Genomic DNA, 26046 nt, shown 5'->3' with positions numbered 1-26046 from the left:
TTAGAGGCCAATCCATATCTTAACAGTGCTTAGGATCTCCTGAGCTAAGAGCAACACATCCTGCTCCTTGCATGCAGGGAAGGCTTCATTGGGAATAATGGGTAAATCGTGGTAGCTGGGATACTGGGTGGTCTTGTTGTCCAGGCCATGATTCCGGAGCTCAGCTATCTGGTCAGGCAACTTCACCAGCTCATCTCCATAGGATGAGACCTTACCAGCCAGCATTTCAAGAGACAAGTTTTTGTCAAAACGTCCTCCCTTGCTGTACTCAACTGCTGTCAGAGCTTTCTCAATGGCCTGGTATGTCTTGTAAAGTAGCCATTCAGTCCTACCATTTCCGGCATCACCTCCCGCTGCCTGCAGATCACATTCTGCTTGTCGTAGCCAGCGCTTGGCTTCCTTCAGGCACAGATGCCTTGACTGATACCTTGAATAACCTGGGCTCCTCTGATGGAATGACCAGAAGTTGTAGTTCCCGTGTCTTCCTCCTCCTCCTCCTCCTCCACCACCACCACCACCACCACCACCACCACCTCTTTGCCTGGTGAATTCCTGCCGCCTCCGACGATGCCACTGAGCTTGCTGATCCCATTCATCCCAACACTCTGAAAAGTTCCAGTAGCTTCTGTTGCAAGAACCACTTCTCTGAGGTGACCCTTCAGGCCTCTCCCTTTTCTCTCTCTCCTTGATCTTCTCCTGAAGGTACTTGAAGAGTTCGTTGGCAGAAGCTTCTTGACCTACGTTTTTGTCTGGGTGGTAACAAAGATAAAGTCTTCTTATGGCCTTTCTTCCTTCTTCCTGTGACAAATTCCAAATTTCAGCCAGGCAGGCATCTACTTCTTTCTTCACTTCATCCAGAGGCCGCTGGTACCATTCGCCACTCACACCTGGTGTTGCAGGGCTGCTGTGACCTGGAGAATTTCCCACCGGGACCACAGATTTCTTCCGGTCAGGGACTGGGTTGTTCTTTCGGAAGTGGTAAAGGTCATGGGCACTGAGATCTGCTTGCTGCCCTCCCAAATCAACACGGTATGTATCTATTTGGCCACTACCACTCTGCTGTGGCCCAAGGGCTTCCAGGACAACAGCATAACAATAATGTTCTCTGGGCTCGGAAGAGACCAGGTAAGCCACATAATCTCCTGGCTTAAAAGTATGAAGAATGCTCATGTCCAGGCTGTCATACCATTCCTCAGGGATGTCCTCTCCAGGGGGTGGCAGATCATACACATTTTCTTTCGTGGGTTCATGTAGGGGCACTTGATTCTTCTCTAGTACTTTTGCAATTCTGCAAGGATTCTGGCAAGCCAAAATTTGCCTGAGGACCATCATGGCATCACCGTGAAGTCTTTTCCCCAAAAGTTTGTTTACTTCTATGGCCAAGATGTCAGAGACCTCCACAATCACTACTGAATCCATACTTTCCTGGTGTGCAAGGTAAATCCTTCGTTTGCCATCCGGCAGTGTTTCAACGTGGACTGACCTGACACACTTGGTCCCCTCCAAAACCTTTGAATTGTACACCATTATGGTACAGATCTGCTCACAACAAACCACATCTAGCTGTTCAGGTGAGAGGAGATCATCACACACGCATTCCACTTTCTCTACTTCTCCTGGCTTTGTTCTGGCCTGCCATTTCAGCAGCGCAGTCAGAGCCCACTGGAACTCAGGAGAATGGAGTAGCTCTTTGAGGTAGTTCTGGAACTCGCAGTGTTCTCCATAATGGCACAGTTTTAGACTGGGCATCTCCAGCTCCTCCCTAGTTATGTCAGACAGGTTCTTGGGTCTCAAAGCCTCGGGCAAAAGGTGCAGAAGCGCCAACTGCTGATACGGATCACAAGGTAGGTGGCACACTGAAAGATCCACCAGAAAGTGGAAAGTGCTCTGCAGGTCACCTTTTCGGTGGGAGGAGTACAAACTAAATACTAGAGTGTTTGAAGGGTACAGCTTCCCATCAGTGCAAGGCAAGTACAATTCTTTCAATTTGGAGAGATCTGCAGGCTCCTCCGATTCATCTAGGAGCTGGAAGAGGAACTGAGTGGCCCTGAGCACAGCTTTAGTGAGGTTGGCATGAAGTGTGTTCCGCTCTGCTGTCTCATCATGAATCCTGGCTAAAATGCTGGCATAATGATAGATGCTTGGCTCTGCTTGCACACCAATTTTCTCCAGGAGATCCAGATAGGCAATCATCTTTGCGGGCAGCTTGTAGAGGTATGGCCGGAAATCATCTGCAAATTTTAAGGAGACCACCACATTTTTAGCCTCTGCTATCTCATCATTTCCCACTAGAACTACAGGCAGTCCTTCCAGGCAGGCGGTTTCTAATTTGCTCTGTCCTGAAAGGAACGTATAAATTGATATTAGGACCTTTGTTCTAGTTTCCTTGGTCTTCAAGGTATTACATGACACTTGACACACATTGCTCAGATTTTTCAAGACCAAATGAGCTGGCAAGGTGCACAATACTCCAAGTCTTTTCAGAATGTCTTCTCTAGCATGTAAAACAGAAGGCAGAGTAACTGCTGAGGTCCAGGATAAAACAGAAGGCAGAGTAACTGCTGAGGTCCAGGATAATTCAACACAGTGTGGAGTATATAGAGAACCTTGAGGTGCAACAGGGGTGTCATGTGGGACACAGGGTGGATGAAGACAACACAGATCATCAGCTATGGACTGTGACACTAGGAAACGGACCTTGGCCACTTTTTCCAGGAAGGCATCTGAAAGCGTTTCATTTGATCTGGAAAGGAGGTGTTTCCAAAGTTCTTCTCTTCTTTTAGGGAGATCATTGGATGTAGCACCATCTCTCAGTGCTTCTCTTTCAACTTGGGTAGCACATTTCAAAAAGTCTTCCTCAGATATATCCTTCTGCAGGCCCAAATTGATTAAGAATTCTTTTACCTCCCATCTACTAAATAGGACTTTTTCCTTTGGCCCATCACTCATTGTACGCACAGATTCATAGAACTCGTTTGGCACAAACCGAAAACTCAGTCCCAACAGGGAAAGCATTTCATCCTCATCATAGAAGTAGGATACTTGACGTGGCACATCCTGCTTGTCTCGGATGAAGGCCAAAGAGCGGAACGTTGACAGCACAATCTTTTTTTCAGCCTCATAGTCTTGATAATAATGTTTCTTGAGGATGAGGAGTAATTTCACAGCCTCTAATACACGTGCCTCAGGGAGAGAGGATAATCGAGGCAAAAGCTGCTGGACAAACTGCTGAAAATCATTCAGTACATCAATACCCAAATGCTTACTGAGGCGTTTGTTCAATTGACTGTCACTGAGAAAAACCGTCTTCTCGTCCACCTCATAAAGCTTCTTGAGGGCCTTGGACTCCTCTGAAATCTTTGACTGAAGGCAATATATGTGTTTATATGAGGTCAGTGGAACATGCTTTCCTTGATGAGTCTCAAATAGAGGCAAGGCTTTCAACTTAGCAAGTGATTCACGGTCCTTCACCAAAGCCTGCAGATCGCCTGTCAAGAATCTCAAAAGTGCATTCAACTCCCACTTGCAAAGTAGCTTCCAACAGGGATTACTGTGGGCAGCCAGTTGCTCCAAAACTGAAGCAGGATTCTCGGTCTGCAACAAATGTGGATTAATACAGTATACAGTGAGATTTGGAGGCAGAAGGGATCTATCTAGCATGCTAAAACCCAGCTTTTGCAGGATTTTGGGAACTTCACTTGAACTGTAAGGAACAATCTTGCTGAGGGATGCAAGAGGAACCAAAAACTTACTTTTGCCACACACAGGGAGCACAGCACAGTCTTTGAAAAAGGAGATTAGCTCTTCAAACTTCTGTTTCATTGTGTCCTGATCCTTTAAATTGCAAATCTGTGTCTCCAAGAAAACCCACACTTCACGTAGCCAAATCTGGCGTTTAGAGTCATCAACCCAGCTGTCCCGTGCCAGCATCTCTCTGATGTACAACACTGAATCAGAAAGGGCAAAATCTTTTAGGAAGCCCATCCTTACTAACTGCGAAGTGACCAGACTGTGAGTGAAGCAGTCAAAAAAACGGTCCTGATGGTGTGGGAAAAGTTGAGAAGCGCTGCTGCAGTATACAGGGGCCTGCTGACTGAAGCACCTCAGCATGTTATCCTTCGTCACCAGTAAAGGGAGACCTTCCACACAATCTGTCCTCTCAGAAGGAAGTTTGCTAAGGCAGAAGTCCAGAAGGGCAAAACATCTGCAAGTGTCCTTCACCAGTGTTTGATTAATTGGACATGGCAGGCAGAAGGTAGGCAGATTCTTCATGAAGCAGCAAAGAGAAGAAGAATCAAGAGTTAGGACACTAATTCCTGCATTGACAAATTGGTTGCGGATCTCCTCCAGGTGCTGAAAGGCAGGGACTAAGCGCATGCCCAGATTCTGGAGAGTCACCTCAAAGAGTTCATCTTCTATCTCAGACTGCAGGAAATAGGGATCTCTAACTGGGCAGCCAATTTTTGGTGCACTCCAATCCACACTCACAGATTCTATCATATGTCCACCAATAAACTTAATCTGCTTCTGGTACACTGGGACCAATGGAAGTTGCCTTTCATATGCCAGTTCATACACATGGGTCACCAGCTCCTGCCAAAGTGGGGGAACATCCTTTGTCACTAATGGGAAATACTGAAGATACTTTGAATTTAGGCTTTGCTGGCATCTCCTCAAGGAATCGAACTGCAGTGGCACATCCCCCAGTGCACAGCGTAGCTTTTCAAGTAGGTGACAATACAAAGGGGCCACAAGACACTGAAGCAGTGAGCGATTCCATGTCACATTGGTATGGTCATCCTTCCTTAAGTCCTGTCGAGCTGAATCCACTGCAAAGTTCCCATTGATGTGGACAGGCAAGCCTGTGCTCACTGGCAGAGGAAGTGTACAAAAGGCCCTGCCAGGTGGTTGTCCATCAAGACAAGCAGCCACACTACCATGTGGCAGCAGCAAGCCCTCTGTGGTATCTGTGCTCTTCATCCCAATCTGTCTCCCAACCAGCCAGCTGCTAAAAGCACCTGAGATGCTGTTGATCACCTGCATTTTGTAGAACACTCTTGTTGGCTTGCTCCCATCCACGCCACCCGTTGCAGCCATCTGTTGGAGATGTTTTTGATATTCCAGTCTTTTAGCCTCACCACCTTTCATCTCCACCTGCAGCACCTTCTTTGGTGCCCCGCCCTCCTTGCTTATCACAGAGAAAACTATAGAATGAACATGGTTGAGGAACATCAGAAGGCAGTCTGCTTCCTCTCTGAGAGCTGACACCATCTTTTCCATGTCTGCCTCAGACACAAAGGACTGGCAGATACGGGAAGAGGCTGCACCATCAGGTGTTCGTAAGGGTAATCGGAAAAGTGTGCCATGTTCCAGGTCGAATACACCAGGCACAAAGGCATCATAAACATCACGAAATGTTTCTTTGAAATCTTTAGTGAGGCTGAACATTCCACCAGGTGAGAACTCATCAGAATTGGGGAGGTAATGTAATGTGGGGTCAAAGACACATAGAGCACTGTTGCCTGTCACAAAAGCAGGACAGTCAGTCAAGTAGAAAACTGTGTTGAAGCCCAGGCCATACTTGCCAGTTGCATCCAGCCTCCCACCTTTGCTACCACAGCCCAAGCGCTGGATCCCTTCAATGTCACTCATCTGGAATGTCTGGTCATTGTAGATGCAAAGCGCTGGTCCTTGAAGAGCCTTCCACTCATCGCTAAAGATGCGATCAGTCGGGTGTTGACGCTGATCCCAAAGAAAATGGACAATACTTGCACCAGCATCATCTGCATTCTGCAGCATCTCCTTCAACACATCCCGTGAAGAAGAGTTTTCACGGAGGATGTTGGCTATTCGAGTACAGAGATCTTCTTTTGCTCCAAAATCTGTAGCCCAGGCAGAAAGACCATGGATCCTCCGGCGTGACAAAACACGGTGCTTTGTGGTGGGGATACCGCAGCGTATGGCAATTTCCCGTGGGATCGAGGTGTGGCAGAGTAGTGTCCCATTCTCACGTGGCAGCCAGGGCGTGTCATCAAAGTGCATTTTGTGCACTGGATGCAAGACTTTGTCTTGGTCTGGGAAAAATATGCTCTGGGTCTCATACGAATTCAGCTGCTTACCTTCTGGCAAGGCTTCAGCTATCCCAACAGTGATCAGCCTAACTACTAGATCCATCTGTTCTTTGGGAAGAGACTCTCCGGCTGCATTCTTGGCCAGAGTTTGCAACACCGTGACATAGTCTTCCACTTTGAAAGTGTCGGGCAGATCCACACACTTCCACAGCTCCTTTTGCTCCTGGTACTCTTCGGGCAGGTGGAAGAGATATGGAGCACCATCAAAAGCCAAGTTGTAGGCCATTCTGTGCACAGGCACGAAGTCGGTACCCACCAGGACAAAAGGGAATGTTTGAACCCTTTGAGATATCTCTACCTTGCATGGGGGGTTCTTTTGCACCTCTTTATTTAGGAAGGCATAGCAGCATTTTGCTATCTTCACTAGCTCTGTCCTGGACAGGGCATTGGAGTTACATGACGCTGCCTCCAGTTGTCTCAGCACTGTAGCAACTGGCGGCTGGCGACTCAGTCCTAAGAACTCCTTCAGCTCACTTGAGAGTTTCAAACTTTTACTAAGAACCTCCTTGTCCAGGACAGGTTCAGTCAAGCCCACCAGTGGATGCATCTTGTAGTCGTAAATTTCACTGGGACGACAGAGTTTGTGGCAGTTACCTGGAAGCAATGCTGGCAAAAAGCAGATGTCTCTGAATCGGGCCTGAGTTGTATTGCTACAACTTTCTTGGATGTGGTCATTAAGGAGACCTAAGATACAGTGGGCTCGCTGGCAGGCTTTGCGTTGATCCTGATGCCATAAGGCTTCTACAGTTCTTGCTCGGCTTATCAGTTCCTCAATTGTTATCCCATCTTTGATCATACCAAGATGCTCCAAGCGCAACAGTCTCTTTGGCTCCAGAAACTTTTCTCCCATGGGGAAGCAGCCATCCTCAGGGGTATAGAGAGGTGCAACACAACCTCTTGGGTGCACCAGTCCTTTAATATTTTTCAAATGCCCATTAGGAGTGGTAGGAATGCAAGGCAGGGCAATCAGGATCTGATCCACACTGGTGTGATTCATATCTAGTGCATGAAGAATCAGGGTGTCACGATCAGGTACTGGTAGCTGAGCAAGGTTTGGTAAAACAAGCTCCCTGAGGAATCGGGGCCAGTTGTAAGTGTTCAGCAACAACACATCTGTTCCGATACACGTTTCAAAACCCATCTTCACCCAGCTTGGAAGAGACACTGCAATCTGTGGTTCCCGCAAGAGTGAAGAGAAGATCCTGGCAGCTATAGAACTCAACGGCTTCTCATGGATAACATCAGCATCCAGAAAACAGGCATGCTTGGCTGAACACCATCTCTGTCCATCGGAGAACAGAACTGGCTGCTTTTCATCAACGCCATCAACTAATACTTGGTAGAAGGCCTTGGCAGTTTCACTGAAAGGGTGCTTGGCCCTCAACACATGAGGCCAAAAAGTGTAGTACTTATAGTCCTCCAACTGCCCTTCTTTGCACATGTCCCGGAGTTGGGACAATGCCCCAAGCCAAGCACCCAGCACTGAATCACGAAGAAGTGCCCGGTTCCACTTGCCCTTCTCTGTGGCATCCCAAAGTCCCTTGCGATTACTAAGCACAGCAAAAGGGGCTGTGAGATGGAGTGGGAGGCCGGATTCAATAGGGAGAGGCAGAAAGCAGAAGACACGGCCCTGAAAGCCATCTACATCTGGGGCCCATTGTCCAGCAGTCGAGGCAGGGCAGAGGGGCAAGGCCACATCAGCAATGGGAGGTGAGAAATTGACACCCTCTTCTCCCCCCTGTTCAAACATCTCCTGGGCTTCTCCCTTAGCTGAGCATGAGTGTAGTAGGTAATAGTTAGTAGCCACATCCGACCCCCACATTGCTGTCAGTTGCACAATATTGGGCCCACCCATTTCGTTAAGTGCTTCCTTTGTCACTCTGGCCAATGGTTCAGCAGTTTCTGGGGAAGTGGAACCAACTGGGAGTTGGGAGAGTGATACCTCTCGCACTTTGCATAGGAAGATCAGCAGGTATTGGTACACTTCTTGAAAACTGGCTTGCAGCGCTTTGATTTGATCAGGTCCAAAGGGCTCAGGGCAGATCTGAGAGTCTTTTGCTTCCTGCTCCGTGCGGAAGGGCAGGCGGATGAGTGTGCCTTGGTAAGCCTCCCCAGCTTGGCACCCAAAAACTCCCCTGAAAGGTCGAAATTGCTCAGGGAACACAGTGACCACTGGCCCTGTCACATTCAAACGGATGCCCGGCTGGGCTGAGCTACGGATATGCTTTTGGAGGTGGGTTACGTTAGGGTCAAAGATGAGCATGGTGCCTCCACTGACGAGAGAAGGTATATCAGTCACATGGTAGACGGTGCAGAAACCCAGCCCAAAGCGGCCAATCTTGTTATTCTGCCGTTCCTTGGTGGCTGCACCTAGCCGGATGATGTTGGTAAAATCTGACTCAGTGAACAATGCGTCGTTCTGGGCCCAAAGCGCTGGGCCATGGCAGGCGGCCATGCCAGGGTCCAAGAGTCCTTCTGTGGTGCCATTATGCTGACGGAGATCCACTAAGAAGCGGCACGTCTGGGCACCAGCATCTTCTGCATTCTGCAGCAGTTCCTGGAAAATATCTGCATCCTGGCTGTACTCGCGAAGGATGTTGCGGATCCGCAGAGTAATGGGCTCTGAAGGGCCCCACACTTCAAACAGTTCTAAGCCTGACAACTTTGTGCTCAGCATCTCTATGCCAAGAAAGGCAGCTGTGGCAATGGAAACAGACTCGTGTACCAAAGTTGGTGGGGCTCCATCCAGCTCAGTGAGCTTGGCCCGATCCATGTCACAGTATAGCACTGATCCGGCCGGGCGAAGAACAAAGCCAGCGGATCCCGGAATCCTCACCGGCACAGGCATTTCCCTTTCTCCCTGATGACCACAAGCGCAAAGCCAGTCCAAGACAGCTATCATGAGGAGCAGCTCGGCCCGTGTGCCACCTTGAGGCCGGAGGTTGATTTTATCCGCCAACACATGAAGAGCCTGACATATATCTTCCTGTTTTGGTAACCTGCGCATGCCCCATGCTGCAAAGAGCTTCTTGTACTGTTGAAAATCTGGGGGAACACAGGGCATCAGGGCCTCGAGATCCAAGCCTTCAGGGTAGGACAACACAATATCTGCGGGCATTGAGAAGCCACTGCCATTCCATATGGCAGGGCCTGCAGGTGGCTTCTGGAAATCTCTCGCCTGCTGCTGCATGTGCCTATAAATGCTGTGCAACGTTGCCGTTAACTCTGGGGTCACTTTGCAGTCGAAAGCTTGTACCAGGCCAGCTAGATTTTCCATTACCTTCTCTGGTGGAGGCAAATGCTCCAGTCCCAATTTTTCTGCAGCTTGTGGGCAAAAAGCATTCGTCAGTCCCATGACCAGGCCCACAAGAGCAGAGTACTTCTCTGAGCGAAGCGATTCCGGAGCCGAGAAGCGTTCAGCTGACCTGAGACTGGAGGCATTGGTGGCGGGCACCCAAGGTAAGGACCGCAGCTGCTTCATCTCTTGTGAAGAGCAGCGGGACAGCAGAGAGGTCTCGTTGCAAATCCGGACGACTGCCTGAGACTTGGCAGTGGCAACGGCAGCCCCTTGGGCTTGACTCACTTCCTTTGCAGCCGTTAACACATCTGCCGGATCAATGCTGTTGAGATCGGGTTTTAGTCCCAGCGTACGAAGGGTTCGCAATGCTGCAGTCTCCCGAAAAGAGCCTGTGGGAAAGTGGCAAGGTCTTAATAAGGCTTGTAAAGTGTGGTTCTCGGGATCATAGAGATCAATAGGCCGTCTCAACCCTCCTGCTCCACATTCCACAAAAGGAAGGTCACAGCACAGAGATTGCAATTCCCGGCTCTGGCTGAAAAGGGAGTCCCCATTATATAATATCCACAGCATTAGCCTTTTGGCATCCTCTGCCCGACTGGCATATTGCCCCTTCTTCATTGCTTTTACACACAACAGACATAGATCAGGTGTGCCCACAAGATGTCCCCGGATTTGCACAAGCAGGCGACGCTCAGCTTCATTACGACACAACAATATGGGCTCTGGAGTCAACAGATTGCTGGGCACTGGTGGGACCAAGTTCTTTTCTAAAGTCAAATAGCTTTGAGCTGCCACCAAGCCAGGCAAGGAGGGTGGAAGGAGGGATGGCATCTTGAAGAACAATGGCAGTTCCTTCAGAACTTCAATTTCCCTTTGAGAAAATGATGCAGCCTTGGAGAGAAAGGTGACCAGACTGTCAATCCGCTGGGTGGACAGGGATGTTAGGCATCTAGCCACAGATGCTACCCCCAAATGGACAAAAGCCTGAAGGACGCTGCAAGGCGTGGGTTCAAGAATATATTCTCTCAGCTGGTGGTGGGACCAGTCTGGCTCCCAGCTCCGGATCACAGTACACCCCAGTGTCTCCAGAAGGCTAGCCACCTCATCTGGCAAGCAGTGCCCATTGTGGCGCCAAAATAACAGGACAGGCTGAGGCAAAAGCCGTGCCAGTTGGATGCCATCGAAGGAGTTGCTCAGAGGAGTCAATGGAATCATTGGGCACCCTTCGAAGGGTGCCAACGAGGAAGCGTGGTGGTTCAGGAAGCTCCAGAAAGCGGTAAGCCACTCAAGAGGGGGATGTTGTAGGTTTTTTGCTGGATACCAGACTACAGGAGCTGACACGCTGCTGACCCAGTCTTTGGGGAGAGAGTCACAAAAGTTCTGCTGAATGTTAGTTTGATCCAAGAAGAGCAGGTTCCTGAATAATCCTAGAAGTGTGAAACAGAAAAAAAAGAGATAGAGAATGCTCAACAATCAAAATCAGAGTGCAATTGCCGTTTTTGATGGACATATGTGGCATAGTCCCATGCTGGAGAATATGGAGATTCGCTGCTCCCAGTTTCAAACGAAAGACCTGGCTCCTTAAGAGGCCAGGTGCTTTTGCTTTCAGTTTTATTTTTGCTGGAGACATTCAAAAGAAAGGCATTCAAAATACAGTGGTGCCGTGCTTGACAATGACCCCGCTTGACGACGAAATCGCTTTACAATGACTTTTTGTGACCGCTATAGTGATCGCAAAACAATGTTTCTGTGGGGTTTTTTTGCTTAACGTTGATTCGGTCCCTGCTTCAGGAACCGCTTTTCGCAAAACGACAATTAGAAACAGCTGATCGGCGGTTCGCAAAATGGCTCCCCGCTGTTTTCTGGACCGATTGTTCACAAGACAGGGATCCCAAAATGGCCGCCCTATGGAGGATCTTCGCTGCACAAGCAGGTATTTCCCCCACTGGAACGCATTGACTGGTTTTCAATGCATTCCAATGGGTTTTTTCCACTTGATGAATTTGCTGAACAGCGATTTTCCTGGAACGCATTATTGTCGTCAAACGGGGCACCACTGTACAAGCTTCATGATCCCCACAGGCACGCAGGTAGTAAAACAACTCAAGTCTGAGGGTATATTTATTTTGGGTTTGTACGCAAAAGTGCCTAGTTTAAATTTAAATGTAAACATAAATTGCAAAGCTATCGTCCGGTCATGCTGACTGGTGAAATATTTAACTGACTGATGAGACATTCTAAAATTTTTCAAGCCCTGCATATAATGTTTGCTCATACAAGGAGTCTATGCCTGCAGTTGAATATTCATTTATGATTAAGTGTGCAAAAATTGTGAACACAGATGCGGTAGCACTGCTAAAGAAAGAAAGTCCAAACTAGGGGCAAGCAGTACACTGAGAGGCAATGCATTGTATTGGATAGATCAGCCTTCCTCTGCCTGGTGCCTTCTACTGGCCATGCTGGGGTGTTGCAGTTCCACATATCTGGAGAATATTACTTTAGGAAAGGTAAGAGTCTCAGGCTAGGATCAAGGTTCAAATCCCCAATAGGTTATGAAGCCCACATGCTGGTCTTGGATCTATCTCTCTTGAGTCACACACAGAGTCCATGGCTGTCTTTCCTCTCTGCAACCTTTCTGTTCTCTCCTTTCCCTTTGCCCCCAGTGTTTACTGCTGAGCTGCTGCAAGCCTATAATGTGGCTTCAATTAAAGCCTAACAACAACAATAAAAAGAATTGGAAAAAGTAATAAATTTACAAATACCTAACAAAATAGAGAGAGCTGGCAATTGAAACATCTCACTTGTGGATGAAACACATTTCAGTGGTCCCCGTAAGTCACTGGGGCTTTGGGAACAATATCAAGAAAATTCACACAGTACCATAAGCAATTGGAGATCTCAGAAATAACACCATCAGAACTACAAAAATCGGCAGTATTAGGAACAGCACACATACTGCACCAATATTTAACAGATATTTAAGTTTTTGCTTACAACTTATATCTGTTGTATAATACCAGTCAATGTTTTTATAATTTTGATTGACTGTGTCTGGTATTTTTTTAATAATAATAATAATAATAATAACAATGTGCTGTAAAGTCAATTATTTCCAAGTAAAGAAAATTGTTTACTATTCTCTTCTTCTTGGGCCGCCCTGGGGATGTGCAACTTGACCAAGGCCACACGGGTTGGCTCTATTTTCAGGAGGCACATTGGGGAACTCTCAACCTTTGGCTCCTCAGCCAGATGCTGAAACCACTGAGCTGTCCAGCCAGCTATGGCCCATAGGAAAATGACTGACTCACTTTTTTTTGCAATTGCTTGCAGATGCTCCAGAAGCTCAGGCTTGAGATCTTTGGGCAGGAACCGATGAGCTAGACCAGGCAATAGGATCCTGCAATGCCGGCACGAAGAAATCACAAATATGTTAGGAAGGACAAGGCAGCACAATAAGGAAATGAGACATCCTACGCCATAGGTTCCCAATTTTAAGTCACTGGCCCATTGATGGGGTTTACCATTTTAGGAGACATAGCAGCATTCCATTCACCCTCTGGCCTCTAGACATGCCTCCTCCAATTCAGTGACCTCTGAATGTTTTGGACTACAAGTCTCATTACACCATCCATTCAGCCTACTGGATTGCAGGGGGAGGGGGAGGGGAGTGTAGTCCAACATAGCTGGAGGGCTCATGGTTGGGAAATATGGCTGTAGGCTGGCATTTCTCAAAACATGGCATGTGTCTTATCAAAAGAAGCACAAGCTGCCACAAAGAGAGGCCCCAGATCAAGGTAAGTGCTATGACAAAGAGGTGTGAATGCATATCTTTCTGTCTTTACTTGTGAGGAGAACCTGCATCAGAGAGTAGTGATATGATATAAAAGAGACAGATCAGTCAAGCCAGTTGAATCAGTTAGACCTTTATTAGAGCGGCTTTAAGTTGTGTTTTTATTCTATTCAACATAGAATAACTACGTTGAGGGTTAGCTTGATTTTGTTCTGCGGATGACTGTTATTGCTTATTGGTAAACGAACATGGGCTTTACCTGAAATTCTGATTGCTCAGACATGGAGATTTAACATGCAGTTTACATGTACCCTGACTCCCATTATCACTCCCATGAACTTTCTTTGAGAACATTCCCTCTATCCACCCACAACTGCTACTTGAAATAAAGGTAAAAAGACATAGGGGTCTATTCAGAACTCTCTTCTGTAACATGCAGTTTAGCATTATAGAACAGCAGCATCAGTATCTTTTATTGTTTCACATCTTCCTCAAGACATCACTTGCCTTCATTTATTGATCTCCTACTGTGAATCAGTTACTCTTAAAGCACTTCTTGCCTTTATATAACAGAACCAAGAAATAAAGTTGTGAGGTGAGGTGACCAAACAGGCTATATCACTTCAAGTTGCAGATAGGGGAAACACAGCTTTGAACGCTCCCTTATTTTTATTTTAAGAAATCAAAAGGCCACATGATCCTTATGTAATAAAAATGCAAGAGCAGGTGATACTATTTTTAGATCACAAAAAAACTGAACAGCTAGGTTTTGACTTTAATCAGTCTTCCTCAGGCCGTGCAACAAGAGTTTGTGGATAATGCTGAAAAATATATAGCCATTGGGGATGTGATTCAAACATCATCCAGGTAGCAATTGGCTGGATTTCTCCTCCTAACTCTTCAATCAAAGAACAGCCAAATAGTCTGATTCTGATTCAAATAATCTAGATTCTGTTTATGTCCTGTAGGGGGTGTGTTAACATTTACTGTGAGGTAATTTAATGAGAGCACACGAAGTCTCCCTCATGAATCTAAAGTGGTAATTAGTATCTGTTTTTCCATTAAAATAATTTAAATTTTTCAATCTAAACTATGCAGGAGAAGTGCAACTATTGAAGCACATTGTCTAAATACATATATACACACATACATGTACCTAATAAATATTCATCAGTATTCAGGCAAAATCAACTTTTAAATAAAGTTTAGATTTGTTTGAATACAACACTTAAAACACACTCCAGAGACTCTCGTGTTCCGCACCCCCATAACAGATGCTCCACATCCATTGATTTTGTATACTGGGAAAAGAACTTTTCAAATTCTTTTAAAATTAACTTGACACATTTTTTTCTAATTTCTCAGTTAAAGACAAATAAACCAAACACATTTAATGAGCCAGTCATCAATGGAAGGGAAGTAATCAGATTTTTTCCCTGATTCAGTTTTTCTCTCTCCAGAATACTTGCATCACTGTTTAACACTGAGCTGAGGTGATGTCTGCAATGACATCATTTCTAAAAATATTCCTGAAGCACTATCTTAGATGGAATTGCCCTTATCTGAGTCTCATATTCAACAGTACATTGAACAGAGGACCAATATACTGTAATGGGGAAGGAGGAATAATGGGGCTGAAGTTTAGAAGTAGTAGTGACTTATTTTGAACTGCAATGCCAAAATCCCTTAGTGAGTGGGATCCTGGGAGTTGTAGTCCAAGTAGACAATTTTCCAAGCTCTGAATGTAGCAACAGTGAGTTACTATGAGGTCTACGTGCAAAGAGGTTTCTCACCTTGGAAAGTTCTGGCTCTCAACAAAGATGGTCTCCCCTGGTTCTCCAAACCATGTAAAGCGTCCATCAGCTGTTGGCAGCAGGGGAAGACCTTTCAGTTCTTGGTAGCACCCATCTCCAGCCACATACTCTAACAGCAACCGTTTCTCCAAAAGGTTTAGTCCACTCCAGACACTGGTAGCCCTTCGCAGGGTCTCTCTCACCAACGTGGCTGTGGCCTCCTGCACGGCTGGCCCATTATTGGCACCCAACGCCAATGCTCTGCGAACATGGAGAGGAACAGATGCCACTGATGCTCCTGCCAAAGTCAGGGCTTTCTCCAGCACTCGACCCACTGACTTCTCTACCACTTTCTCTGGCAAGAGGATGGCCTCACGAGGGTGAAGCAGGCGGGGATCCCCATCTCCAGCTCGTACTAAGAGTTTCATGTCCATTAGCCTCTGACATATATGAGATATTAAAGGCTTGTATCGGAGTTGTTGGCTTTGATCCGGATCTGGCCAGGCCCCGTATGGTTCACTGGTGAAGTCAGATGCCAGCGATACCACCTGACAATAAGCATCAGGAAGCATCTCCTCAAGAAGCAAGTGGTTCCAGCGGCCATCAGCTCCTCGTGCTTGAGACCCCTCTTCAGACCACTGCACATGCCTGCGGTCATCCGTCAACTGGAAAGGGGCACTGATGTGCAGTGGCAATCCGGTTGTGTTCTCCTCTGTGGCAGGAAGTGGCAAGACGCAACTGAGACGGCCAGTGCACTTGCCTTGCAAACAGTAAGCCAGTGACAACGCAGGCCGGGACCTCACCTTGTCAGCAAGACTCCACAGCTCTGGAAAGGACTCCTTTTTGGCTTCGGCGGACAACACCAGCCAGTCACAGGCGGTGGCCTCTCTCATCCCAGTGCCACCTAGAGTCAATGTTTTGATGTGGCCAGCCATGTTCAATTTGGTGCAAGTGACACTTTCAAGACTGCCTGAGCCATTAAGTGGACGAACAGTGACCTCGGCCCTTAGCAGTTCCCTGATGGTACCGTTGGATCCAACCAGGCTCAACATCAGTTTCTGGATATTCCTGAGGAATAGCAAACTCATGGGGGCATCTTTCAAGAACGTAAGCAGCAATTCCTGCACCCGTTCTGGACTGTAAAGATTTTCAGAGATCTTTGATGGACTTTGCCGCAATGGGAAACGAAACAGGGTGCCAGGGAAATGGCCTTCGGCTGTAGGGCAAGGCTTGCCAAGCGATGCCAGTGCTGCCCAAAAAGGCTGGAACTGATCAGATACTCCTTCCCATTCATCTACATCCCAGCGCTCACCACCTTCATCTAATGCTGTTTCTTGTGGGTCCAGCACTCCCAAACACTCACCAGAGAGTATAGATGGGAAATCTAGGAGCAAGAAAGGCAGAAATTTGGTGTCAAACCAGACAGTACAATTGAGACTTCATTAGAAGTAGACTTCCCTTAAAGTAAAAGAAATGCTGTTTATCGTAGCATGAGGATATCTCATTTAGTTTGTCTTTGTTTTATGGCTGGGCATTGGGAGGTAAACAGGGGCCTCATTTACAAGTCAGATTCCTCTCAAGCATGAAGCTTTGAAGGAATGATGTGCCTTGAGAGAAAAAATGTAGTAGCAGGAGGTATGCAGTTTCCTTAACAGGCAATTTGACCTTCAGTCACAAAGATCTAGATGGCCGTCCCTTGGTTGCTTGTTTGTCGAAGACCAATTTGTGTAACTTGCAAGACCTACCAGTGACTATTCAGTGTGTTAACCTCAGTTTTAACACTGAAGACTTAATGACTAAAACATGTGGTTTAATTTGGGATTCTGTTTTTCCCATTTTATCTGTTCTTTCTATCTGTCATGTAGCCTGATTGGGATATCATCTTCTTCTCCTCCTCCTCCTCCTCTTCCTCCTCTTTTGTTTTGTTGGTATTTTGATCAGTGCTGCTATTGACCGACTCTTGATTTTGGATAATACTCCAGGAATTTGAAATCCCGCCCCCATGTACTATGGACCAGCACAGGTTTCTTTTCGGATTTTCTTGCAGCATGTTAGTTCTGCGAAACATCAACCCACCCACTCAAAACCCTGCCAAACTGCGGGTCTGTTCTGCTAGATTTTATTTATTCAAAGCACAGAATGGCAGTTTTCCAAAGGACACCAGAGTCTTTTGTGATGGTATTCATGTGTTGGCAAAACAGTAAGCATAGTCCTCATTTTTTAAAATAAGGTCTAATTCTTCAGAGAAAGCAAGGTAGCCATATGTCCTCCTTTAAACAAGACAGATCACTGTCTGAAGGGTTGCCAGAGAACAGTTGTCTATGTGAAACATGGTTCAATCCCAGACCCATTTAAAGATTTAAAATGCCATAAAGGGAGATTAGAGGCTTTAAGGTTGTCATCCACATTTAACAACACTTGAAGCTTAGCAGGCACATAGGTTACTTTTTCATAATCTTCCCCACTTAGGTGAATTGTTCTGTAATTTTGCTCAAATTATTGAAAGCCAATTTCTAATTTTTTATCAGTGTACAGTATATACATCAGCACATGCAAATCAGTGTCCTCTTTTATCCTTAGTCTTTAGCCATATACCTATATCTTCTTTTCAAAAACTATCATTGCACTAGCCTCACTTCATGAGATGTCATCTCTGGCTTGAAAGACTGATGGATCCATGCCAGGCTTCTCACCTGTGATGTGGTAGACAGAATTAAAGCCCAAACCAAAGCGTCCAACTGTATTGGGATCCTCCTTCTTCTGGCTGATGCCTGGACTCTGGATCCCCTCCCAATCAGCCTGAGAGAAGATGCCATTATTGTAGGCCAAAAGTGCAGGGCCTAATAAGAGGAAGAGTAAAAACAAGTCAAGATTGCTCAGTCTAAATAGCAAGACTACTTGTGGAATGTAGTTTGCATTTCTAATTAAAAGAGGAAAGTTGCAACATTGCAACTGGTTTAAGAAATGCTTAGGGCAAAGACTGCGAGCAAGTCCAGTGACATTTATTCACAAGCAAATACACTTAAGTTTGTTGTGTTAGAATCAAAATATGTGGATGGAAACAAGTAGAAGCTAGCCAGTATTTTATAGTACAGATAATTTCTCTTTGCCAACAGCTTTTTTTGAATACATTTTACTCTAGACTACAACACTCGGAATCCCTTGTCTGGAATTCCAGTCTGAAAAAGTAATCTTTTTCCAACCTCCATTGACAGCCCCTGCTCCAGATCTTACTTCCATCTTGCAGAATGTAGGAAACTGACACTCAAGAGTCCCTCCCACCTTTGCCAGAAGTTGGCAACTTGACTTCTTTAGACTGCCACTCCAAGAATCCCATAACTAAGCATGATCAGAGCCGTGCTTTCTGTCGGATTCTTAAGAGTCGCAGCCCAAAAAGTAACTTTTCTGAACTCTGCACCAAATCAAAAACACCTTATCAATAAAAGGTTACCAAACAAAACAGGAACCAGCCCTGCTACCAGCTATGTTCCCATGTCCACTAAGATACTCTTGTCGCAAGACCTAACAAGACCCATTCCCTGTCTACAGGAGGCCACATGGCCACCTGCATAGAACAATCAGGCCAGCCTTTTCATGCCATCAATAACTGGGCGTACATCTGACATCAAAAACAACAGTAGAAATGGTATTTCAGTCTGTCAGCATTAAGCTTGTTATGATGAACAAGTCCTCGGTGTGACAAGCTGAACCTTCTTCCTACCTTGGAACTGCAGAGGTGGCTGAAGGATAGTCCTGGGAACAGCAAGGGGACAGTGGAGACTGGTGCTTATTTGTAGTTGGTGGGGCAGAAGGCACGACAGCCAATGGCAAACGGAGCCAGGGAGACAGCGGAGCATGGGGGGAAAGGGGCACACATGCATACAGGAGGCAAGCAAGCATTTGCTCATGTGCAATCCTCCCCATCTTTCTCACTCACTCACTCACTCACTCACACACATACATACGCATATACAGAGGCAGGAATTTACTCAAGACACGGCCTGATCCTTGTCTTGTTCAGCAACTCAGCTAAGGACCAGAAAACACACACGTTTGCTTTGCTCCTGGGAACAGAAAATTGATTTCCAGCCCAAGGCTACCCAAATTTACTGTAGCTGTGAAGCCAGGGTTCTTGAAGATTCCTTGTGTACTCCATTGTCCAAGTCAGCCCACCACCTTTTCTTCTGGGAAAACCCCAAATGACCTACAAAAACTCCTTGCTGGCATCCATGCATGGCAACAGGAGCTCACATCCCATGTGACACATGAGTAGCCACCACCCCTGTGAACAATTTGACCCATCTTTTGATCTTCATTTCAGACCAGCAGTTCTCTACCCCTCTTGCTAGCTATTTGTTGGTCTCATACCTTGGCCACTCTTCAGCCCCTCAGAAAAAAGGGTCTGGGTTCCAAAACTCCGATCATCATAGAGTAAGATCACCTCTTTGGCACCTGCATCATCTGCATTCTGAATTAGCTCCTTTGGAAAGAAGTAAGGAATTAGGAAATGAGTGAGGAAATAGAAATCAAAGGCAGTTGACCACCAGAATCCATTTCAGAGAATCTCCACTACACATATCCTGCCACTCTCACTTGCTGTAAACCACCAGACTTCCTATCTCTGGCTTCCTTTGTCAAGGGACTCATCTTTTCCAAACTAATTCATCCAGAAAAACACAGTCCTACTGCCTCCATCTGTGGCACAGCCATTAGAGTAGCATTCAAGAGGCCTGCATATATGTTTGGGTTGTTGTTGTTGTTGTTGCTGCTGTCAAACCTTTAAATCATTTAACAAACTGACTAATTCTTCAGGCTGATTTTTTTTCTCTCCTGGACATGATGGAAACTCTCTTTAGACAATGGCTGTTTAAAAATGTATGATTTATCTCAAAGCTTCTTGCTTCCAAAAATATTTTACTCATTCACGAACTGATACTTCTTAATTAGTAAAACCAGAAAAGTTACTTTTCAGATTACAGTTTTGGAACTCCCAAGGTCAATATATCTATGTTGGGGGATTCTGGGAGTTGTCATTTTAAAGAGTAACTTTTCCAAACTCAGTTTCTAATCCTCAAAAACCTCAAGCACAAAAACACCCAGTGCTCAACACTTAAAAGTAACTCACTTTTAAGATCTGACCCCCATCTGGGTATTTGCGAAGAATACCCTGCAAGTATTCAAGGACAGGTGGTGATCTCTGTCGAAAGCCTTTCCTGAAAAAAGATAAAGGTGGATAGAAAGCACAGTGGTTAGACTCATACCTAAAAAATGGGGAGACCTAGGTTTAAAGCCTTTGCTTTTGTGGTAGTATATTGTATGTTACAGCAACTGCTGCTTAGTATTCTCAAGCATGGGACTACACCAACTAATGGGTCCAGAGATTAGGAATATTACTTTCGAAGCTCTCATTAGATCCTCCTAGAGAGGAAAGACTAACAAAGGGCCTCCTGTACCAGTTCAGCTTTGACTAAGCAACAAAGAGATGGAGTATGTGCACTCTTTGAAGTACCAGGTTTTACACTGATATTATTGGTATTTCCCCAACAACCATTGGACATCCTCTTGTCAGAGCATCTTTCCCTAAGAACATCAGCTCACATCACCCAATCCTCAAAAGTCATGCTACAAGAAACCAGGCCTTCTCAGTTGTGGCACCCCTCCTATGGAAGGGGTGGCACCCAATCGCCTCCCTCTCAGTTTTTAAGAGGATGCTCAAAACAAGGCTGTTCACACAAGGCCTTAAAGGGCATCCTCTTTTAATGTTTTGTTATACAGTATTTATGTCATCATCTGGGTTTCTTAGTTTTATGCTGAGATGTATTGATTTTTAAAATTGTATTTATTTCTATCTTGATTTGTTTTGTCATATTATCCCATTCGTATTTTTTTTTTATGCGAACCACCCAGAGTAGTGCCCAGCACTAATCAGGCAGTATAAAAGTTTATTAGACAGATGGACGGACAGACAGACAGACAATCCAGCTTCACCCAGTGCTCTTTTCCCTATGACTTCTATTTCCTTTTGGATCTTCCTGAAAGCATAGTATATTTTTAGTATTGCTTTGTACAAAAGATCAGACTTAGGCACTTGCCATTTGGAGCCGATATCCATGGGAAGAGCCTCTGGTCAAAAGTTTTCATTTAGCACTTCAAACAAACAAGCTCCTGAAGAGAAGTGGATTTCTTAAATCTTTTAAGATTGTGTAAACATTTGTTAAAAGGAAAAGGGGTTTTTTAAATATATGCTTTAGGCACTGATGATGGTAAACCAAACTCTCTTTCAGCATCCAAGCTGTAACTTGGCCTGGACAGCTGAGCCTTAGCCCAGCTATTAATTTAGAGGGTGACAAATTCAGAGGTGAGTTGACAGAACAGTGTCAGAAAATAAGCAGCCCGAGCACTACCAGGAGATCTTCCCACAGTGGTGGCCAAGCTCTTTCAACACTTAAGGCAAGAAACAAAGTGTCTCCCCCCCCCCCCCCCCGCCACCATACATTGTTCCACCAAGGTGTTCCCTCTCCAACCAAAAAAAGAGAGGAAACTTTAGCCTTTGAACAAAGGATAGAGGCCACTATGGCCCCGTGACCACCTTCTGCTCTGCCTGGCAATGATAAGGACCAGCTATACCACCGCTGCATCCCATGCCAGAGGAAGAGATTGAAGCAGCACTGGCATTGTGACATAGAGCTCTCCCCCACTCAAAAAACAAAACAAAATAAAAAAAGAGGAAAAGTCTCAGGGCTGAGCAAGCACCCAAACTGCTAGTTACCACTCTGTTTTGCACTAATTAGTAAAGAGAGGAGGTAAAACAACAGCTCCATCTGTATCTGCCCAAAGTCTTCCTGCCCTTTGGTGTCTTCCTGTATCTCTTGGTCCTAACTTCTGACTTGTATTTTGGTCCTACCTTCAGCACAGTTCTCCTTTCATCCTGACATTTTGGTTGGTATCCTAGCTTGCTGTCCTGTCCTGTGCACTCCCTGGCTTGGGTTCCTGGTGCCCACCTTCTTACAGACTGCTGTCTACGGCCCCTCTTGACAGACACATATATGGAGCTGCATCAGTAGTTTTCTTGGCGAGGTTGGGCTGATCACAATTTTTCTCAACCCAGCACTCCCACCTTGGCAGGGCACTTATGAAGATAAAACAGGGGGTACACTATTAGGTGCCACTCTGACCTCTTTGGAGGACAAAATCAGATCAAAATATCTGTCATGTTTCATTACAGCTTAGATTATGGTGATCAGTCCATCCAGCACTGTATCACTCACTGTCTTCTTCCTCCCCCCTTACACACATGTGTACATGTTCCTCACCTCTTCTTCTGTTTCTGAGACATTTTGAAACCTGCAGAAGTTGGAAGAAAAACACAGAAAATGCAGTGAAAAGATAAAACACAATATCATCTTACCCACTCTACTTGCACATTGATTCCCCACTGCATACAAGATTAGTCAAAAACTTTGGGGACAGTTTAAAGAGGAGTGGCAATACCGGATTGGTTTGCTTGACTTATATCCTGCCATACATCCAGAACCCAAACTGAAGTTGGCTTACAAAACAGGAATAAATAAAAAATAGACAAAAAGTTGTGGTGTTAAATTACAATTAAACAGTCAGTGGCCCACACCTAATTAGTTATACCTGCTGGACTAATATAAGTTGCATAAACCACGTAGGAGAGTTGCTGTAAGTTATTAATCCAGTTTAAGAATTTACTGGTTTGTGCATAACTTAGCTTGCAATAGAAAATGGCTACACCAACCTCTCAACGCAAGGCAATTCACCAATTAGATTTATGCCAATTGTGCTGTGTTGGTGTAAAAACCCAACAGGAGTTTGACCTATATTAAAATAAACTTGAATGGGGCCACCCAACCTTCCTTCCACAGCCAGAAATCTGTTGGGGATTTACACCAGCATAAGTGTAACTGTGTACAGTACACAGCAGTAAATTCTTACCAATCAATGAGCTGCTGCTTGCCTTCCTGTTTTTGTGCCAGTTTTGTCACTTGTCATGCAACCAGGAATTTGAGTGGCAACTTGTCAGCTGATGGCAATTACTACAGTTATATGCCAACAGGATTCCCTGCCATGGTGCCTTACATAGTTAGTGGTACTGTATTGGAAACAGAATCTCCTTCAGCAGACAGCAAGTCCACTAATCCTACACTGCATGCTCTCCATTCAGTTCCAACCGATTCACAGGTCTCTTATCTCTACCAGTATCATCTCGAACTGTAACATGAGAAGGGTTTTGTTTTCTTTTTCTCCCTCTAACTCTACAAGCATTTCTTTTGGAAGGGTGGAAAGTGGATATTGAAGGTGGGACAACAGGATAGAAAAAGCAAGACATTCCCTTGGTGTTACAGATCACCAGATTTCTTTTATCAAATAAGGCACTCGTTTGCACCGATCAAGACCAAAGTTATTTCTCTAAAATATTTTTAACTTGCCTTTCTCCTTTAAAAGGACCCAAGCAGGCTAACAACAGTGAAAAGAGAGCATTTAGGTTAGTAACAATGAGCATACAACAGTAAAAAGGTCAAAGAATATATTGATATAACAGTATAGAGAACACAGTGGGAGTCCTAATAATTTTATTATGTCATCCTTATTTTAGAAGGAATTGAAGTTTGGCTTCCTACCAAATTTTGTTAAAGAAACAGGCTAGCTTTCACTGGAAACCCTGGGGTACTGGCTGCAATAGCTTGCTGCATGCTCCATACCACTTTCCCCAGCTATGTTGGTCCCCAGTTGTTGCAGGATTACAACACCCATCATTCCTGTCCACTTACCAACAGATAGGGATTACAAAAATTGCAAAATCAGAGAATCCTGAGAAACACTATACGTCAAATTAAATAAATAAAAGCACCACAAATAAAAGCACTTCCTTGTGTGTAAATGCTTGAATATCTTTGAATAAAGAAGACGCATGGGTGGGGAGAATTTAAACAAGATTTCATTCAACAGTTTGGGTGATACCTATTTTTAATCAGGAAAGAAGAAGCAACACTAGGGGAAAAAACACAAAATGGATGCTAGATCTGAGCTCAGAAGCGCTGTTAGTATCTGAAGGATATCTAGAGGTAGTTGACCCATACCAAGACCCAAAATTTAACCACACATATTCCAGACCAAGCCCCATACCATATCCTAGCAGGCTTACATCCTAGCAAATCTGTTTAGAATGTGAATCTTCAGAATTTTGTCTACATATCAGACAGAGCCAATTTGTGGCAAATTTCCTATTTGTATATTAAGTCCTATAGTCAGCATGAATCAGCATATTGTATTCTCGAAGGCTTTCATGTCCGGGATCTGATGGTTGCTGTGGGTTTTTCGGTCTCTTTGGCCGTGGTTCTGAAGGTTGTTCTTCCTGACAGAGACTGGCGAAACGTCAGGAAGAACAACCTTCAGAACACAGCCAAAGAGCCCGAAAAACCCACAACAACAATCAACATATTCTTTAATCTGCTGCATATGCAGAAACCTCCCACAAAGGACTTATTTCTAGACATTTGGGAGTCATGAATGGGTTATCCTGAAGCTAATTGTAGGCTTCTTGTATCTGAATAAATGCTGCAGGCTTGAAGAATAAACTTGAGGTATCCTACTATCAAGTTACATCTCAAGGGAGACAGAACCTGTTGTTTTTCACCATCTGTATATAGTCTATGTAGCACGTACAGATGGAGTAGCTTTGCAACATTATACTGTAACCTGTCACAACATACCTCAAGCTGAATTTATAAGACAGACAGGGAGTGAGGGGGAGACAATATTCTGCCCCAGACATGGATGATAAGGACTTCTGTTGGAAGGAACCATTATTTTTGGCAGGGGGAGGTGTGATGGGAGGGAAATAACACAGGGGTGGGGCTCATGTGGTACTAGGGACTGCATTTTGCCCTTCCTCATACAGTTCTCCTCTGATGCACCATTAAATATTCTGATAGGCTTGCCTGCTTATAATATTTTGGTAGCTCAAGAAAGGTCTTTTCCAAATCTAGACTAGATGGCCACCCGCAATTAAGGTAAAGCTCCTTTTTTCTACACAGCATTTTTTTTTAAAGAGTAACTTTCCAAGCTCCGGATTGGAGTTTAACAGTCTGAGGGCCACAAGTACCTTCTTGGAAGACCTTGGCACGCAAGCCCCGATTCCCCCAAATGCCTCAATCCCCCCCTCAAAGAAAATAGCCAGAATTTAGCAAAAAGGAGCGGCGGGGAGGCAAAATAACCTTTCAAGTTATTTTCAAAGGCTAAAAGTTTAATCTCATTGTGAGTTTTCGTGATCCAAAATCCACTCCCGATTTTGATCCACCCAACCTTTGGAAACTACTAAAAACTTGGAAACGTTCTTTTTTCTTTCTTTCAGTTTTTGGACCACAACTCCCATGAGTTGAAACTGGGGATTCAGTGCTCCAAAAAAAAAAAAGGGGGGGGGGAGGCTCCAAGCTCTTCCCTTACCAAACCAGTTCCCATCCATCACTTGTACCTGACTCACCAAGTCATAGAGCGGAATCTCGGCGCCGCTTCCTAACGGGCGGTGATACCGCTGTCCGTCCTCGCCGCCGCTCAACCCGCATCAAAGGAGCCTCGGTTTTCCGCTCCGGTTTTAAAGGCTCCGGCAACCTGTACTGGGGAAATAGAAACCGAAAGTTATCTCACGCCTACATCCGAAAGAGATCAAGGAGGATGAGTCATGCAGAGAGAGAATAGCGGGACAACGGGACAAAAGAAAAGAAGGAGCGGATTGGGTCCAATTCCCCGCTTCCCTACTCTCCCCTACCACTACTATCCGCTCTTGCCTTTCCCCGGTGCAGTGAAAAGAAGGCTGGATTCAGAGGAAGCCCATTTGGAAATAAAATGTCGCCGAGGAAAGATAATAGAAATACAAAGATGGGAGAGGCTGAGAGAGCCGGAGCAATTTAGCTGTGGTGAGGGTACCAAAAAGTCTTAGGGCCGGCCCCAATTTAGAAAGACGGGCATAATTGTTTTATTATTGGTACTATACAGTTTGCCTGGTTAAAA

At 45.3% G+C, this 26046-nt stretch overlaps 1 protein-coding gene across 1 annotated transcript; it reads right to left on the bottom strand.

Moving 5' to 3' along the window:
• LOC110081843 (sacsin) lies at window positions 1-25657 on the bottom strand. Its single transcript, XM_078378763.1, has 8 exons — window positions 25520-25657; window positions 22326-22356; window positions 20138-20225; window positions 19381-19492; window positions 17706-17852; window positions 15013-16396; window positions 12738-12826; window positions 1-10856 (listed from the first exon to the last, which is right to left on the bottom strand). The coding sequence occupies exons 2-8, from the start codon at window positions 22346-22348 to the stop codon at window positions 1-3; spliced, it is 12699 nt and encodes a 4232-aa protein (XP_078234889.1). The 5' UTR covers window positions 22349-22356; window positions 25520-25657.
• Window positions 25658-26046: the final 389 nt, after the last annotated feature.

The sequence above is a fragment of the Pogona vitticeps genome, chromosome 6 (assembly GCF_051106095.1).
Source record: "Pogona vitticeps strain Pit_001003342236 chromosome 6, PviZW2.1, whole genome shotgun sequence".
Lineage (NCBI taxonomy): Eukaryota > Metazoa > Chordata > Lepidosauria > Squamata > Agamidae > Pogona > Pogona vitticeps.
This window is presented reverse-complemented; position numbering and strand designations above follow the sequence as displayed.